Source organism: Propithecus coquereli, unplaced genomic scaffold (assembly GCF_000956105.1).
Source record: "Propithecus coquereli isolate 6110/MARCELLA unplaced genomic scaffold, Pcoq_1.0 Scaffold503, whole genome shotgun sequence".
Classification (NCBI taxonomy): Eukaryota; Metazoa; Chordata; class Mammalia; order Primates; family Indriidae; genus Propithecus; species Propithecus coquereli.
In genome coordinates, this window is record NW_012150875.1 from 789111 (window position 1) to 808193 (window position 19083).

General features: G+C 44.9%; 1 protein-coding gene across 2 annotated transcripts in view; it reads left to right on the forward strand.

Moving 5' to 3' along the window:
* Positions 1 to 4842, forward strand: part of VAPB (VAMP (vesicle-associated membrane protein)-associated protein B and C) — a 54528-nt gene extending 49686 nt beyond the window's left edge. Inside the window, exons 6-7 of one of the 2 annotated variants that reach the window (XM_012656507.1) lie at positions 65 to 177; positions 3381 to 4842. In XM_012656507.1, the coding sequence (XP_012511961.1) occupies positions 65 to 177; positions 3381 to 3539 (272 nt within the window). In that variant the 3' untranslated portion in view covers positions 3540 to 4842. Of the gene's footprint in view, positions 178 to 3380 lie in introns of both variants that reach the window. The other variant, XM_012656508.1, reaches the window with a different exon arrangement.
* The last annotated feature ends 14241 nt before the right edge of the window (positions 4843 to 19083 follow it).

The window sequence follows — 19083 nt, forward strand, 5'->3', positions numbered from 1 at the left end:
CATGATGTAGAAATAAATAAAATTATATCCACAACTGCATCAAAGACAGAAACCCCAACAGCATCTAAGTCTCTGAGTTCTTCCTTGGATGACACTGAAGTTAAGAAGGTGATGGAAGAATGTAAGAGGCTTCAAAGTGAAGTTCAGAGGCTACGGGAGGAGAACAAGCAATTCAAGGTAATAACAGTTTATTTTCTGATAATATAGAACAGGGGCATTTTCCCTGGGATCTTGAGTGGGGAAGCTGATGAACCCCTGAATTTATAGGGGTTTTTTGTTTGTTTGTTTTTGGTATTTGCTTATTTTTCCTTCCCAGGGAGAAATTTCCATAGCTTTCATCATGTTCTCAAATTAAGAATGACTATCCCTTGAGCAGAATTTTCTCAACTATTTAAATTCTTGTCCCCTTAAAAAACAAAACAAAAAACCTCCCACATCCATTAGTATAAATTGAAAATAAATTTTGAGACTAAAACAGCAGTGTTCTGTTTTTTGGGTTCTTTTGTGAGACAGAGACTTGCTCTTTCGCTCTGGGGTAGCATGCAGTGGCATTATTGTAGCTCACTGCAACCTCAAAGTCCTGGGCTTAAGTAATCCTCCTACCTCAGTCTCCCAAGCAGCTGGGACTACAGGCACGCGCCATGACACCTGGCTAATTTTTCTATTTTTAATAGAGACGAGGTCTCGCTTTTACTCAGGCTGGTCTCAAACTCCTGAGCTGAAGTGATCCTCCTGCCTCAGCCTCCCAGAGTGCTGGAATTACGGGCATGAGCCACCCCGCCCTGGTCAGCAGTGGTTATCTTGAATATGCATTTTCAAACCCCACTCTATCCCCATTCATTTGAGTGAGAATCTCTTTTTAGAGAGTAATATACTCTGTTTTAACACAGTTCTGGTTTTTAAAGACTCTAAGTAGATCTGGGCAGTCATTGACTTATCAGACTGTCGATGTGGTGATAGGATTGGAAATGGGATGCTGTCACAGCAGATAGGAGGTGGAGATTATGGAAGAGTCGCTAGCTCACTGACAAAGCATTCGCACTGGCCTTGGAAGGTTGGCTGGTGCTGGGTGGTGAAGGGAGGCCTGTGGCGTGGAAATGACTGTATCCTGTTGGAACTAGCTCTGAGTCCATGCTAATCGTAGCACTCTTAGGCTTCCATTTGCTGAACACCTCTAAGGCCCCTTCCAACTTTAAAATAGACATGGTATTGAGGAGAACATTCCCAAACTTCACATTATAGACACTTTGTTGCAGCTTAAATTTTTAGACCTATCTGTTCTCTTCATCTTGATCATGCCACCCAAGCATGTAATAGGCTTTCACTCGTTTACTGCCATGCACCAGGCACACATAATAAATTCATATAAGTTGACTTTTCCTTCCTTTTTATTCTGACAATGAGGTAGATACAGGAGAACTGACGGAGTCTGGGAAATGGCATCGTCCTCTTCCTTTGCAGTAATCTTGATTTGCCTCATTCAGTAACTTCCTTAGTATGGAGTAAATTATGAAGCTGACACTTTACTTTTTGGCTAAAAATCTGAGCTATGCCCGAAGCTTCTCCTTGAGTATATTTCTCTTCAGAAACAGAGTTCTGTGCCGTTTAAAGTGATAAATAGATAGAAATAGCTTCTATATAAACCCAATAAAACAAATGCTGTAGTTTGCTGTGCCCTTTTTTTTTTAAGCTAATCGAACAATGCCAGTCATTTATCACTGTGCAGTGATATTGGCCATGCCCCACGAGCAGAATATCTTTAAAATATTATCAGGCCACTCTTGACATTAGAAGATTGTTTATCCTGCTAAACACTGATTTCTTGTTTTGTGTTGGTTCACTCTTTCATTTGGCCAGCAGATGTACTGAGGGTCTAGCATGTGCCCAGCACTGTGGATTCAAACATGAGCAGCCCTGCCCTTGAGAGCTCCCTCTTGCTGGGGTAGCAGGGAGAGACATAGACACAAATAATTACAACCCAGGGTGATAAATGTCCCTTGGTGATAGCAACAAATTGCAGGGAAAGTCAGCTCCATGGGCTTATCTGCCTGTTGACTCCAGGACCTGCTAGGTACTACAGTAAATACAAATGAATTGAAGGAAAAGAAGAAGAGAAAGTAGAGCTGGTGTGTGGAGTTCGGGGGACAAGTCGATGGAGCAATTAGCAAGAGATCTGGCTGTAAAGTTGAATCTGGGCCCTGGGCCATGCATTCCCCTCTTCAGGAGTGTGGGTTTGGCCTTGAGGGCATGGACGTGGCATCATAGGTCTACAGGGTGACTTGCAGGTTCCTTTTTTCTTTGTTTTTTTTTTTTTTTTGAGACAGAGTCTTGCTCTATTACCTTGGGCTAGAGTGCCGTGGCGTCAACCTTAGCTCACAGCAACCTCAAACTCCTGGGCTCAATCAGTCCTTCTGCCTCAGCCTCCCAAGTAGCTGGGACCACAGGCATGCACCACCATGCCCGGCTAATTTTTTTCTATATATTTTTAGTTGTCCAGCTAATTTCTTTCTATTTTTAGTAGAGACAGGGTCTCGCTCTTGCTCAGGCTGATCTCAAACCCCTGAGCTCAAACGATCCGCCCGCCTCGGCCTCCCAGAGTGCTAGGATTACAGGCGTGAGCCACCGTGCCCGGCGGCAGTGGCAGTGGAGGTGAAGGAAGAAAAGAGTTTCTATTCCTTACACATCCTTGTAGTTGGGGAAAATGTGGTCAGTTACCTGTGTATGTATGAGAAAGGATGTTGCTTCTTTAGTGAGAAATCTATGCATTCAGTAGAAAATATCTGAGATGAGTGTATCATTTGATCCAGCAGTCTGCATGTAACTCATCAAAACCAACTATGTACAGAGCTGTGCATTTGAAAGCTTCCAGGTGTCCCACTTTGTAGATTCTTGTGATTTGTATATTTGTACCTTGGGAAATGGCTACGACTCAAAAATCAATGACAGCTTGATTAGGGAAGCTTGTTTGTTACAGGCAGCATTAGAGGCAGGAGGAATAGAGAGTTTGGGATCGGATGAAGCAGAGCAGCTAGGAGACCTGGCCAGAAAGGTGGGGGGACGAGGGTGTAAAGGTCCCAGTTGACCCTCTTAAAAGCTTTTTTCCTCTAAGTCCTGAGGAACCAAGGAGTGGCTGCTTAGATCTGTGTCATAGAAAGGTACCTAGCAGCATCGCGTAGGATAGATGAAAGAAGAGGGGCCTCTGGCTACCGGCCCATCCCTTCCTCTGTAGGCTTCGGTTTCTCCATTTGCAAAACGAGGCTGGGCCATATCATATCATCCAAGCCTGGGCGTAAACAGCCCACCCTGTTGCGCTGTACAGTGGCTTCACCTTTCTTTCTTGTGCCTTGGATCCATTCTGAAATGTGCATTTGCTCCTGTAGGAAGAAGATGGACTTCGGAGGAGGAAGGCGGCGCAGAGCAACAGCCCCATGTCAGTGCTGGCCGTGGCTGGGAAGGAGGAGGGCCTCAGCACCCGTCTGCTTGCGCTGGTGGTCTTGTTCTTTATTGTTGGTGTAATTATTGGGAAGATTGCCTTATAGAGGCAGCATGCAAAGGATGGTAAATTGTATTCATGGATCCACCATATCATGGGATTTAAATTTATCATAACCATGTGTAAAGAGAAATTAATGTATGATGACATCTCACAGGTCTTGCCTTTAAATTACCCGTCCCTGTACACACACTACACACATACACACATGCACATATAATGTAACAATCTTTTAGAAAGTTAAAAATGTATAGTAAATGATTGGGGGAAAAAGAATAATCTTTGTTAATGATGAGGGAAACCATGATTAATGCCACAATGGCATATTGTAAGTGTCATTTTAAACATGGGTAGGCCTTGGTACACGTTGCTGGATTACCTCTCTTAAAACAAGACACTCTTCCTCTCCTGTTGGTGCTGGCCTGTGGGGAGCTGGAGCCAGTGCGGAGGGGAGTGCGGTCAGCTCCACGCAGTAGCCTCCCACGCTGCCCACACCCGCTCCAGGCTGCTTTTCCATGTCTTCAGTTTTGTCCAAGCCATCAGCTCCTTGGGACTGATGAACAGAGTCCGAAGCCAAAAAGAATTGCACTGTGGCAGCATCAGACGTGCTTGTCATGAACGAGAGGCATGTGTTGACTGATTGACCCAATACTTTGGAAATAAACGTCAGTGCTTTGTTCTCTTAAAGGGACCAAGCTAAATTCCTGTTGGTTCATGTAGTGAAATCGAACTGTAATTCAGAGATGTTTAATGCATATTTAACTTATTTAATGTATTTCATCTCATGTTTTCTTATTGTTACAAGATTACAGTGAATGCTACCCGCTACCTAACGCCAGTGCTGTCGGAAGGCCGTGGGCTCCTCTGTCTCTGGAGGTTCTGGACATGTGGAGCTGGGGTTTGTTGGAATGTTGGAGAAGAGCGATCAGGAAGTGGTTTTCAGTGTCAATAAATAACAGCTGTCATAGGGAGGGAAATTCTTAGTAGTGACAGTCAACTCTAGGTTACCCTTTTTAATGGAGAAGAGTAGTCAGTCTTCTAGATTGTTCTTTTACCACCTGTCAACTACCATGCATACTCCTAGCGCAAAGGCCCAGGTTTGGTCCTGACCTCCCCTTGGGGCCCAGGCTTGGAGTCAGGACGAATGAATGAGGCTGCAGAGGGCTAGGGGGCGGGCACCAGCAGGTGGGAGTGGGAAATGGTGAGAGAGACTCCTCAGCTGATCCAACTAGTAGTAATTGAGAGTTTGACTGTGAATTAATTTTATGCCATAAAAGACCAATCCAATTCTGTTTGACTATGTAGCATCTTAAAAAGCAAAAAAAATTACAATAAAGCCCCAAAATTAAGAGTTCTTTTGTCATTTTGTCACATTTGCTATATGGGGGGAATTATTTTATCATCTTTATTGTTTTGCCATTAGAAGGTTGATTTTAAAATGAGCCCATATATATGCTTAATGATTTAACTATACACATATGTGTGTGTGTGTGTGTGTGTGTATTTTTTTGGGTGGGATTGGCTTTGAGAGTACGAAAAATAAAACTGAAAATGCAAGCCCCTGGTCACCTCTGGCCTTCCATTGCTTTGGCCTGCAGTAAAAAGCAGCCTCCCTTCTGGGTCAGGGAACCATGCCAGAGACTAGTGACAGCTGTGCTTGGTGTGACCCCAGTGTGTGCACAGGTTTGAGAGGACAAGTTCATCAAAAGGAAAACGGTTCTAAGACACATACCTCGAGCCACACTGCTCCTGAGCCTGGCTTTGGCAGCTGGGTCAGGGGCCTTGACACCGGCAAAGTGGAAGTCTGTGATTGGTCTGAGTAAGTAACTTCTATCTTCACGAAGAGACGTTGACTATAAATCCCAGGGATCTAACCCAGACATCGATGGCTGGGACTGTGTCGAGCATGCAGGCAGGGAGGCCATCCAGTTACACATTTGTCTCCAAGACCTTTTCCGTGTGGCCCCAAGTACTTACGAAAGGGAGTGAGAGGACTGCGCTCTAAGGCACATGCCTTCTGCACCTGGTTTTCTTAGTGGACTCACTTGCCGATTTCTAATTTGCCCTGCGGCAAATTGGTCTTTTTGTAGCTCCCAGTGCCTCATGGTCTTGAAAGGAGAGTGATTAGAGGTCCTCAAACAGCACCTTGGGGTGCACTACAATCCCATCATGCTAGAGCAGGGGTCTGTTTTTTCTTAAAGGATGTGGCTGTGTGTTCCAATAAAACAAAACAGCTTGTGGGGTTTGGCCTACGAGTCTATGACAGTTCTTAAAAAATTGAGTGCCCGGGAAACTACTCTGTTTTAGGTCTTTGTAGGTGATTTAGGGTTTTGTGTATATCTAGGAGAAGGTGTGCAGCTTCTCAGAGGTTGTAGACATTTTGGTTGTAGCTAAAATTCAATTTTTAAAATCCACTTGTTTCTTCCTTCTATCTAATCATCCTCTGAAGTCTCTTTGCCTTCTAGAGATTAGGATGTGGTGAACACATGTTCGTTGGTGGGGCTTTTTGACTGAGTGGAAGAAGGAAACTCCCCAGGGAGAGAAGTAAGGCATTGGTGGGATGGTTGTTATTTTCTAATCAGCCTGATTAGGAAAGAACGTGCCAGAAAAAGACAGTATGTGTGAAGTGAGCAAGCACTGCTCCCTCAAGAGAACATGGAGGTACACACACATTTTGAGTATCTTTTCTAGGATAACAGAAGGGGAAAAAATGAGAGTAAGGCAAAGAGGAGGTGACTGTGAGGCTCTGTCACAATGGTCTACTGTGCCCTCGGGCTGAGAGTCAGATGGTTGGGAATAACCTGGCCGGGAAAGAGCGAGGTTGCCGGCCGGGAAGGGGGCCTGGAGGGTCGCGGGCAGGCTGCCCTCGCGCCTGCTCCCGGGCGCCCCAACACTCCCGAGGGCTGCCCTGGCTTTAGAAATACCCACCATAGTGCTCACAACTACAGAAGAGGTGGAAGGAATAACAAAGTCTCTTAAATTTTTATTGATTGAATTTTTAAATTGATAATTTAAGCTTTCTTGGCATGATGCAAAATACCACTTAAAGACAGCAGGCTGTATTATTTGTAGGTGCGAGGAACTGGCTTTAATTTTTTTCTCCTAGTTTGCATGTTTTCCCGCTCCAGTCTTCTAAACTGCTGGCACCAGCAGTAATAAATACTGATAAAATCAAAATTGATTTTTACCAGTGGACAGTTTATGCCTAGAGAGACAGCTTATACCCACATAACACAGAAGGGGGAAAAATGAAGAACCTCCAGTGATCCGTGAAAACCTAAATGCTTTCAAACAAATCCCAGGAACAGAATTGCTATCGAAAGATATCAGTGCCCAGCTTGCAGGCTGTGTTGAGTCAGATATAACTGAATGCAATGAGAGTGCAGAGCTAAATAGCCTTTCAAATTAATTTGGAAACAAGCTGTGTGTGTGTGTGTGTGTGTGTAGCATGTGTACCATATGTTAAGTAGCTTGACAGTTTTCAAATGGTGCCTATATTTTTTGCATACACAAATCTTCGTAAACTCAGAATCCATGCCAGAATACAATGCTATTTTTCGTTTTCAGCTCCTTCCCTAAAGAACTGGCCCATGTACACATTTCTGGCTATGGTTTGTGAATTCTTGGTTTAAAAAAATATGTCAAGAGATAGGGGTATCGGGCTTGCCAGTCACTTTGAACACCTGAATAACAGTTTAACCTCCAAGACCTTCTCAGTGGCGACACCACTGCCTCCCCCTGCTGGAGATGGCAGTTCACTGAAGGGCGTCTGGCTGCGGTGTCCCCCGCCTCTCCTGTTGAGCCGGAAGAGGGAAGAGAACTAAGTAAAAGTATGCGATTAATCAGAAGTTACCAACTCCGAGGAGACCTGTCTTAGTTAGGCTTGGGCCGTGTCCGCTCTTGCTGGGAATGCGTGCTCTCAAAGGTGAGTGGGAATGGAATTCTATTTAGAAAGTCGCCTGGAAAGTGTAGATGGGTGACTCCAGGTCATGGCACACAAACCGCGTAAGGCCGGCAATCACTCTTCCGTGACATAAAAGGCAGCTTGGAGTCACGTGTTCCTTATGTGCATTGGGTCTCTCAGGGTTTCTGTGGGCCGGTTGGATTTGGAGAAGGCTTTTTACCCCCTTCCTCAGCGGAGCTGCTCGGATAGGAACCTTTTAGAGGACGTTGCTGTTGTTTCGATGCCTCTCTCTACCCGTGCAGAGCATTTCCAATACGTTTGGTCGGTGGACTTAATCATTACAACCACTGTGACCTGGGGTCGATGGCGCTGTTTTTTTACACATAAGGAAATGAAGGCTCCAGGAGGTTAAATTGGGCGGCCTTTTAGAACATCTCGTTTAGAACTAAATCAGTCTGTGTGAAGGCTGAGAAGGCCCTGTTTCAACTCTGAAAATCGCTCAAGGAGCCTCGTGAACTGCCCCCAGCTCCTCCGCCCACCTGTACCCCTTCAGTGCCTGCCCGTGCGCCCCATCCAGGTATTTTCACGCTCAAGTAGGTAGACTCAGGACTATAGTTCAGATGCTTTTGCTTTTGGAAACTGAACACACTCCAGACAGTGAGGAAATGTGTATTTTCCATTTTCTCGTTGCCTAAAGATGTCTGCGCGATGCTCCTGGGGAATGAATTTGGGGGCTTTAGAAAGAAAATTACCAGTCTGTCTCAGCGAGGTGATGATGGAAATGCTTTATATGGAGGCTTTACATAACTTGTAAATTAAATGTGAACGAGGGCAGTTCATTAAAATTGGTATCACAGAAGTGGCCCGCCGAGGTTTGCGAACAAGCCAGGCTGCTGGTATTTCAGGCCTCTCCCTGAATTAGCGCCACATTTCTTCAAGAAATCAGAAGGGAGCAAGCGATAGAAGAAAGACCCTGATAAAGAGTGTCAGCTGAGAGGCGCCTGGGCCGCTGCGAGCACGGATCTGCGGCGAAGCTCGCGGGCCTCTGACTCTGGCCCCCGAATCCCATTAGCCGTGAGCTTAGCACTGAGGCTCGGCCGCCGAGAACGTTAGTTGGGGTGCATGAGCTCACACACCCCTGTGCCGGGGGACCCAGACCTCCCTCTGTGGGATGTTTTTAGTTGTATCTATGGCACTTAACAATAGAGCTTTCATTTTACTTTATTTTCATTACAGAGATATTTTGAAAAATTTAAAAGACGCGAACTCACATCAACAGTTATGTATAATAGTTAAAAAGGAAACTGGTGGAGGTGGATGAGAGGTTGTCTTGGATGAATATAATTACTTGATTTTTTACTTAATGGAATTAATTCATTAGAAAATGTCTGCATCCAATCTGTGGAAAAGGAAGAAAAATCTAGCAACAAAAATATAGCTATTATCTAACTTGCCATAAATATTTGCAATTATGATACCTTGGAATGTTGCCACGATATGGATTGCTTTGATTAAAAGATGTCAGTTGAATGAAACAGTAATGTGGGAGAATTGTTTTCTGCTGCTAGATAAATGCTGATGTTTATTTTTAAACCAGGAAACATTGATCCTGTAACAATGCCCTATTACAATTGCTTTATTACACCACAGGGCTGATGCAGATTTAATCATTCGGCTAATGGACGTGGGTGCGGGACGGATGCTCGCTCTGTGTGCTGCTCCCCTGCCTGCATTCTGATGAGCGAGGCGGCTTCTGCAGGTGGAATGGCTGCTGGCGGGTTCCTTTCTCTGATACCCCAGCCAGCTCTGGCCAAAATAAAACAGGTTACCTTTTACTTTTTGTTTCCCTTCAGAAAGGCACCGAATAAGGGAGACAAATCAGATATCATAACGCAATTTCATTAAGGTTTAGTGCTAACACGAATGCTGAGCTATTTATGATCTAAGAAGATAATAAATTGGTGTGCATGTTTCACATGCCGACTTGCCGGTTTTCCACGTAGTAGAAAAAAGGCCTGGTTCTTTTTATGAACTGGCTGCCTGCATTCCCATCTTTCTTTTGTTTTTTTAGAAGTCGACTGGATTCAGCTGTTAATCCTCTAGTGCAGCATTCATTGAATTTTTTTTTCCAGTGAATCTTTTACATGGATTCAAAGGTCAGAATTTATCGTCTCTAATACTAAGACCGTGTATGTAAGAACTGCTTTTGCTTTTCATCATCCCCTCACTCATGTAGCAAACATTCAGTAAGCACCTTCTATATGTTACATACTGTATGAGGTGCTGAGAAAATCAATGGGAGTGATTTTGTTTTTGTTTTTCATTCTTATGTAGCCTAAGTAAGATGACTCAAGCTTATACATAGAGAGAAAATGCAAAAATACATTTGGTTCTCATATCTGTTGCTGGCATTTACTTTTTAAAGACAATTTATAAACTGCTGTCACTTGGAACTTCCTATAAGAAACTCAAAAGGATCTATTTAAATGTTCCCTTCACCTCCTCTCTCCCTCCTGAGTAAAGAAATAAGTTTCAATAATGCATGCTGTTCCCTTCCCTGTTCTACATCTTTCTCCCTGTCTTGAAAAAAGATCTCTGCAGTTTGTGATGTGTGTGTTTATTCTGTCTTCAATATATGTTAACATTTTAGGAATTGCATATTTTAAGAGATGTCTTAGAATGCTTTAGTTTTCATAATTTTTCCTTTATGTAATTTAATTTGTATTTCCTGTTTTGACATGGAAGTCATTTAAAAAGCTGATGCAGGAAAGGACTCTACCATTGCACATTTTGGTTATCTGATATGTAATAAATTCATGGTTTGACAGCTGACCTTACGTTTCCTGGAGGGAAGGAGATGTATTTCTGCAGGGTCCAGATCAAAAAAGCCATTCACAGCATGTTCTCACATGTTCCATATCAGCCTGATGAAACTTGCCCTGCCAAGGCATAAACTTTTGTACTAGCTGTCTCCATATTATGTTCAATAAATTCTGTGCTCTGAATATATTTAAAAGATGCTTCAGTGTAAAATTATTTGAATGGTTAGCTTAAGAGCATTTAGATATGATTTGGAGAATGTACTAGAGCCCATTGTCCTTCTCTCTTACTGCTTCTTAGGAACATGAAATTGGTTTAAATGAAAATCATAGATATTTTGCGTCAGAAAACCAATATAAGAGATGATTAAGGTCAAACTCCTCATTTTACTGATGAGGAAACTTTTGCCCAGAGAGCTTAAGCACAGGGCCCAGCTTGCGCTCCACTGTTTTCATGTTGGGGGAGGCATGTGCTGTTGATTAAGTACCCACCTGTGTGAATTACTTCCAACTTTGAAAGGTGAGGGGTGGCTTCTGTCTTTAAGCAGTGGTTCACAGTTCTCCATCTTACAATGTTACCTGGTTAAAATATTAATGAAAACAATTTTAACTTCTTTGGGAAAAGTAACACAGGCAAATGATAAGACTTCATACAAGACCAAAGGATATCAGTATAAAGTCAATTTTCTTCCAACCCCAAACCCACTTCCTTTCCCCAGAGACATCCTGAATTTTCCGTGTCTTGTTTGACTCTCCAGAGATCCTCTATGTACATATATGTCTGTGTATGTACAACCCTTACGTTTTCTTATATACAAGCAACAGTACACGTTACTGCTCTGTTGTGCATGTTGCTTTTTTAACTTTGAAATGTATTGGAGCTCATTTCATGTCAGCCCACATAGAGCTGCTGTCATTCTTCTTGATGGCTCTATAGTTTTGCTGTGTGATGAGCCCATAATTTACTTAACCAGCCCTCTAATTGAGGTGCATTTAAGCAGTTTCTAGTCTTGCTGCTACAGTCAAACCTACTATGGCAAACCTGCTATAGCAAATACCCCTATAAATGAGCAAGAATATCATAGGATCAGTGCCTAGAAGAGACGGCTGGGTCACAGGGTGCCTGCATGTTAAGTTTTGTTCGATGGTGCCCACATTGCCTTCCACACAGGGTGTACCAATTCACAGCCCAGCTGGGCCTACTCCCTTTCCAGCATGTTGCATCGTCTAATTTTTTCAACTTTGCTCCTATGAAAAGTGCACATGGTGTCTTAGTTTTAGTTTGCATTTCTTTAAATGAGGTTCAGCAGCTGTTCATCTGCGTAAAAACCACTTGAGAGCACATGTGAAGGCCCGGAGCGAGGCAAGGGAGTAAAAGCGGATCACGCACAGGGCTGATGGCGGAGCGGCAGAAATTGAGAGGCTAAGGGGCGCACAATCATGAACGTGGAAGTAGGAATCTGCCTTGTTTTACTAACAGGAAAATTACTTGCAGCAAAGGGTATAGAAATGGATTGGGCAGGGGGAAATAAACTTTTATGGCCAACTCTAGAGCTCTGACCCCTGAGCTGTGCGGGCCACCTCAGCACTGCACTAGCCCGGATGCCCGTGCGTCACGCTTGCATTCCTGGGGCTCCTTGTATAACCATGGCATTCACAGGGGAGGCGGACGAGGCAGACGTCAGCACCCCAGACCATGGGGGAGCTTCTGTAGGAGGGACTGAAAAATGGTGATGGTCTTTAAAGTGTTAAAATCCAAGCTGAGAAGGAGTTTTCTAAACAGCAACACGAGGAGCTATTCTGAAGAAGTGACCACACGGAGCTGCCATTATCTTTTGAGATGCCTTAGAAGACAAATCAGCTAGCTCAGGATTTTCCAGGGTCCTCTGATGGGAGTGACATGTCCCGTCAGAAACTGAAAATACTCTCAGAAATTGCACTTAGAGTCTAGACTTTTCTTTTATTCCAAGTAGAACTTCCGTTTCTTAGCCATGGTTGACTGTAAAAATCACTTCAGAGAAGAGAGGACATAGTAAAAATTTCAAGAAACACAAAATTACTGTTATGGACTTTTTGGAAAAAATGTATCTTTATGCTACTTCAAAAATGTTAAGAAAATAAGTACCAAAGACAAGGGGCTTTTTAAAGTCAAGCCCAGACACACTTGTTATATTTTAACCACCTCCATATAGTCACACTGCTAGTCCTAAAAGTGGCTCCAAACTACAGAAAATATTCCCCATCACTAATGATAAAGCCATGTAAGAATATCCATCAGCTGGTGTGCGAGGAAAGGACGACCGCCCTGACCAGGGCCCTGTCGTCGTCCACTTTTTTTTTGAGACAGCGTGTTGCTCCGTCGCGCTGTTCCCCGGCCTAGAGAGCAGTGGCGTCATCCTAGCTCACAGCAACCTCAAACTCCTGGGCTCAAGCGATCCTCCTGCCTCAGCCTCCTGAGTAGCTGGGACTACAGGCATGTGCCTCCACTCCTGGCTCATTTTTTCAATTTTTTGTAGAGACGGGGTCTCACTATGTTGCTCAGGCAAGTCTTAAACTCCCGGGCTCAAGTGATTCTCCTGCCTCGGCCTCCCAAAGTGCTAGAATTGCAGGCGTGAGCCGCCGCACCTGGCCTGTCCCACTTTTTTTTTTCTCCTGTTTCCCATAAGCTCAGACATCGAGGATGAGCCCAATTCGCACAGCTCGGAAGCGCTCTGTTCTCACGTTAGCTGTGACTGCCTGCTCGGCTGAGCCCGCTGTGCTCGACCGACCGCCCTGACCTCCCGCGGCGGAAAGCTCTCTGGCCATAGTCTTCCCTTTACTGGATTGAAAGCAATTTGAGGGGAAGTTCTAGGTTTCGTTGTTGGATTTGGTTTTGTGGTGTTTTTAATTTTATTTTTTCACCAAAGCATTTTTGTGTGCATAATATAAAAAGCCAAATAGTTATAACAGGTTCATAATGAAAACCAGCAGGGCCATATCGCCAGGGGCTTCCGCTTCCCAGAGGCAGCTATTTAGCACTTTAAATTGTTTTTCCTGGTATTAACCTTTATATTTATGAATAATGTGGTTATATTACTTTTTTAAAATTTCACTTCTATATCTTATTTGTTGATTTCCTCTTTAGGAAGATAAGGATTTAGCTCTAATAATCTTTCTTCCAACCATGTCCCAAGCACAGATCTCCTAACTGCCCCCCCCACCTCATGTCATAATTTTTGGCTACATCAGTATCCTTTTGCATGATTAAGACTACTGAAATTTTTTTACAGCTGTGCCTTGGATGTTCTTTGATTATATTTCCCTTTTAGGCATAGCCCTTTGTTTTTCCTGAAGTTGCTAAATCTTAGTGTTTTATTTGCTTAGTTTCCTATGTATCTATCATGAATTCAACCCCAGACTCTGACAGAAGTGTAAATCTCAGCACATTCACACACATCAGGCGATCTGTGATTTTTCTGGTTTTCTTAGAGAGGTCACTCCTGGAGCTCTCCATTCTCTTGCTCCTCTCGACTGATTGCTGTCTCATCCCAGGAAGGCCCTTCACTCACTATCATCTTCAGAACTCCAATTCCTCCGTTCTGGGTAGGATCACTAGCTTCCTCTTTGTTGTTGTACTACCTCATTTGCAGGGAGCACATCCTCTCAGCAGGTCTCTGAGAAAGGCGTATGTGGGAAATATATATATATATATTTTTAAGAACTTTACATTTCTGAAAATGTCACATTCTGCACTCCCACCTGATTGATAGTTGTGCTGGGTATAAAAGATAAGGTTAAAATCATTCTGAGGATTTTGAAAGCATTGTTCCATTGATTTCCAGCTGCTAGTGTTGCCCTTAAGAAATCTAATGCCATTCTAATTCCCGATTCCTTTTTTATTTCTGGTAAAATTCTTCAACTTTATTTTCTAACCTTCGTATGTTTTTTTTTTTCTGCTAACATTTTTCAAGAGTTCTTTCTTGTTCAGTTATTATTCTTTGTTTATAGCAACCTGCTCTTGATAGATGAGTATTTTTTTCACTGAGGATATTATAGTTCTTTGTTGTATATGTTGTGTTGTCGTATATGTATATGTTGTGTATGTTCTTTTTTGTTGTTCTGTGAGAGGAACTAGTCAATGGTGGTGGTATGTAAAGGGTTGAAATTTCACTGAGGATATTATAGTTCTTTTTTCTTGTCCTTATATCCCCTTTTATCTGCTATCTAGTAGTCACTTTGGACCAGGTTTGGTCTCCATCTGTTCTTTTAGAGACTTTCCTCAAATGCCTGGAGATCTTTGACTGTCCTTATGTATTTATGAGTGAACACTAAAAACCTGATGGGAAGCTGCATATGTGTAGATAGCATTTGTTTATGGTGAGTTCCTATGAAAGCTAACTGGGTAGGAACCTAACAGACACCTTCTTTGGGAATTTCTAGCCGTCAGTGTCTGTAGCTAGTTTAGCTTGGGCTTGTTTCTCTGAAGAGGAATCTTCCAGTGACCAGCCGGGCAGCATTAAGTCTGGTCCCTGTCTTTCTAGGAGCCACATGGAGGAAGAGGCTGTGCAATCACTGCTTAATGGATAGAGTCTTATTTACTATGAGTTGAGTATCCCTTATCTAAAATGCTTGGGACCAGAAGTGTTTCAGATTTCAGACTTTTTTGGATTTTGGAATATTTGCATTATTCGTATAGGTTGAATATTCCTAATTTGAGAACCCAAAATCCAAAATGCTTTAATGATTGTCATGTTGGTAGCCAAAACGTTTTGGATTTCAGAGCACTTCAGATTTCGGATTCTCAAATTACGTATACTTAACACGTATCTGTATTTTTAGCACAATATCGTGCCCTGGCTGTCCCTACATTGAAAGATTGCCAGGTTAAACTTCTGGTTTCTTATGGGCGTTGGAGAGAGGATGCTGGGGTAGAACTCCTTTTATAGATTTATGACATATTTCAAAGAGTCCTCCTGTTTTCAGCCTCACTGCTCTCCTGACTTCTGAGGTTCCTGGGGCCACCACTTCCTAAGCCTTTGGGGGGCACCAATGGCACGAGTGGACTTGCTTCTGCGCCCCGCCCTGCCACCACCCTGCCAGTGCTTTGCTGTTAATGCTATTAATGATAAACTTCCCTTTAGCTTTCCAAAGTCCAGGATTTGCTAACATTTCTCGTTGGCTATGTTCTCGTCTCCTTTTCTGTTTATCCATGTGATTTTGTGCCTTTTTATTCTTTTCTCATAATTTATTGGGACTTCAGAAGGGAGTAGAGCTAAAAGCACACGTGCAGCCGCCCACCTTAGCTGGAAGGCCCTCCAGTGCGCCCGGCATGGTACCTGGCACATTCTGGGTGCTCAATAGACATATGTGGGCCTTCTCGAACTGCAATAGTTGATTTCAACAGAAGTTGTGACCGCCTAAATTTTGTTAAGTATTTTTTTGTCTCCTGAGGGATTAAAAAAATATGAAATGTAGTAGGCGTAAGAGTAGCAGGTTACTAACACCCGGGAAATAAATATTACATCACTGGAAAAAGACTCATCCTCACTGCAAGTTTATTTGTTTAAAACCATTTCTCTTAAAATACATCATTTTTTTCTTTAGAATCACTTCTCAGTGAAGGTGTTCCCATGACTGGTGTTGGGGCTGGATGGCTCCAGGAACCATCAGGTTTCAGCCAGTTTTATTGGTGGAGAATCTGAAGCCTTCCATGTATATTGTCTCAATCTCAGTATGTATAGAAATAAAACAATAAAAGAAAAGAAGAAGCTGAAGCTGGCAGCCACGTGGAGGTGGGGTGGTGGGGGTTCTGAGGCTAGGGGCGGAAAGTCTCGGCACCTCTCCAGCCCCCTCGGCCTTTGCAGGATAGGAAGCTCGCGACGGACTCTCAAGGGGCCTGTGCCAGGCCCTGCGGCCTCCTATTCGGGGACAGCTTGAGTGCCTTTCTAGAGATACCCTGGATAGTAGAAAACAGGCCCAGCAACATCAAAATTGCAAGCCAGTATTTAGAGCGTGTGGTTGTCATCTTGATGCTTGAATTCAGTGCCTCCAACAAGGACCCATTTATTCATTTAACTGGTATTTACTGACTCCTGGTATGGACCAGGCACCCTTCTACACACGGGGGGATCCACTGGGGAACGCGGTGGGGATCCACTGACAAGGGCCCTGGCTTCAAGGAACACAGTCCAGAGGAGAGGGGCTACCGATGAATAAGGAAACGAGCAAACAGGATGTCTTCAGATTGCAGATCTGACGATGCCGTGAAGACAAAACGGCTACTGGGATGGGCAGTGGCTGCGCTTTGGGGGTGGCCGGGTTGGGGTGGGCAGAGAGTCCCAGGGGAGGGAGGAGCTGATGCAAAGGCTCTGAGAGCCACCAAGCTCGACGCGATTGCAGATCAGCAAGGAGACCACTGTGGCCGGGTGAGGATGCAGGTGCCAAGAGGAGCTGCCTGGAAGCTTAGGTGAGTTGTCAGAATGTCGACAGGTAATGTGCTGCTATTGTCACATCCATTTAAGGGGGCTGACGTGTGTGAGAAGGAGCCGGATTTCGGTCACTTACAGCCATCGAGATCGGATTGGAGGCCGCACACTGCGGCCCAAGTTCACCTCCCCCTCGGCTCCCACCTGTGACTAATGGCTGTGACGCTGCCAGGCCGGGCCCTGATGCAGCTCCACATCCTGCGTCAGAAAGCTCCGGCGCCTCAGGCCTGAGTCACCTGGGCTCCCAGGAGAGGCCACACGGGCCAGGGCCACGTGCTGGCCGCCCGCGTCACCAAGCCACACACTGCTGCTCAGCCTGGTAGCACCGCTGGGAGATTAAACACATGCGCTTAGAGAAAGGCAAAGAAATAACTTCTTTTGATAACCAGCATCTGTTAGTTAATGGGCCTCTGAGAGCTGTATACAATTTAAACTTTTTATTAAAAAAAAAAGCTCATTTACTCTCCTGGGAGTTGCGCTATGAAATTATCAGCTGCGCGGCTTCCCCCCGCCCCCCTTTAAAGCATGACTGAACATACAATGCAGAGCATTAATTGTGTTTTGTCTCGTTTCCCGCTAGGACTCCGGGTTTTCCTTTCCCTGTGGATGACAGCTCGCCCAGGGCTCAGGTGCAGGTGGAGACCAGGTGAAAGTCCAGAGCAAAGGGCCGGAGGACGTGCTGTCCTCGGGCCTCTGAAATGACCCTTCCTTCATCAGTGTGGGCGGCAGGGACCCCTGCCCAGGAGAAAAGGGCCGATGGGCTTTCTTCAGCCTTCGTGGTTCCTCTCAGCATCCGCCGGCCCCGAGCCAAGCAGCCCCGGGAGGGGGGAGCGAAGGCCGCTCGAAGGGAGGCAGGAGGCGTCTCTCTTGCTCCACACACCCCTGATGAGAGACACCTCCTGCAGGTCCCACGGAGCAGACCACATTGCTCCCCCAGAATCCAGTCACGGAATCCCACTCCCTCTGGGAGCCAGGATGACACCCCAAGCCCGCAGTCAGCTGCTAGGGGTTGGATGCTGGGTCTCACTGACGGTGTGACCTCAGGCGAGCCCCTCCTCCTCTCTCTGTGTCTTCATGTTCTCGTGTGCCAGATGCAGAGAATCATACCCCTTTACCCAACGCAGCTGGGCCTCCCGAGGGACACCGCACCTGACATGTGGCAGGGGCCTGTTTACCAACCTCAGTGCGAGGCTCAGCGGGGATCACCATTTGTGTAGTCAGCCTTGTTTACTGAGCTGCTGTCCTCCAGGCACTCCTTCCCCTATGGGAAGATCACAGCGTTGCCTCTGGAGCTACGTTCTAGGTAGAGGAGGCAGACAACAAACATGAATAAATGAGATCGTTTCAGACAGTGATTAGCATGCCTTATGAAGACCATACAACACTGTGATGCAATGAATTGACAGGACAAGGGGAGGGGCTTTTTCTTGGGATGCTAATGGTGAGTCTCCTTGAAAAGGGGACATTTGCGAGACTTGAATTAAGGGAAAGAGCCAAGATTCTGAAGGTCTAGGGGAAGAGCCATTAGGCAGAAGCAAGGGCATGTGCAAAGGCCCTGAGGCAGCAACAGCTTGTGGGATTGAGAAACAGAAAGAAGGCCACTTGGGAGGTATGGCTGAACCTCGCGGGCAGTCGTGACCCATGGCTGGGATTTTCTTCCGAGTACAATGGAAGCCCTGGGAGTTTTAAGAAGGGCAGGCAGTGGCATGAGAGCAGAACCGAGAGTGCTGGAGTTTACCTTCACTGGTTTTACTCTCTTCCACACATTCTGTAGAAGACACTCCACGTCCTTTCTTTAGAACCATAATCCCCCCTTGGTTGACTTTAATAACCAGCAAGAACATTTTTCAGGCTGTTTAATTTTATTAAAAGATTCAAATTTGATGATAAATGGTGACATGGTTGCTTCAAGCCTTGGATACAAGACTTGCTCAGCTGTGGACATATTACCAACACCCACCGTCACCCCACCAGGAACTGCCCCCAACCCCGATGTAGTCTAAGATTGTAAATAATCCAATTATTTCTTGTACTTTGGTAAATATGTCAGGAACACTCGTAGCTGCCTGAGACCTACAGAGAATATTAACTTGGAGGTTTTTTTTTTTAAAGAAGAATGGGTAATAAGTTAGAGTAATTTCAGTGGCTGATTGAACCCCACACAGTCTCGGGGAGGACAAGGGCTTCTTTCTGAAAGCATCATTAGCCTCACAGACAATTGTTGTTCAAGATCTGTGGTAAGAGCCAGAGATAGGAATCAGAGGGGGAAGGGGCTCGAACCATCAGCCCACAGTCCCAAAAACCCTCGAGCCCACCAGGACGCCAGTTAATTTTGCGGTGTACAGATGAGGCCCTGGGAACACAGGCAGGGTCCCTGGAAGGCACAGCCGGTCCCCACCAGGA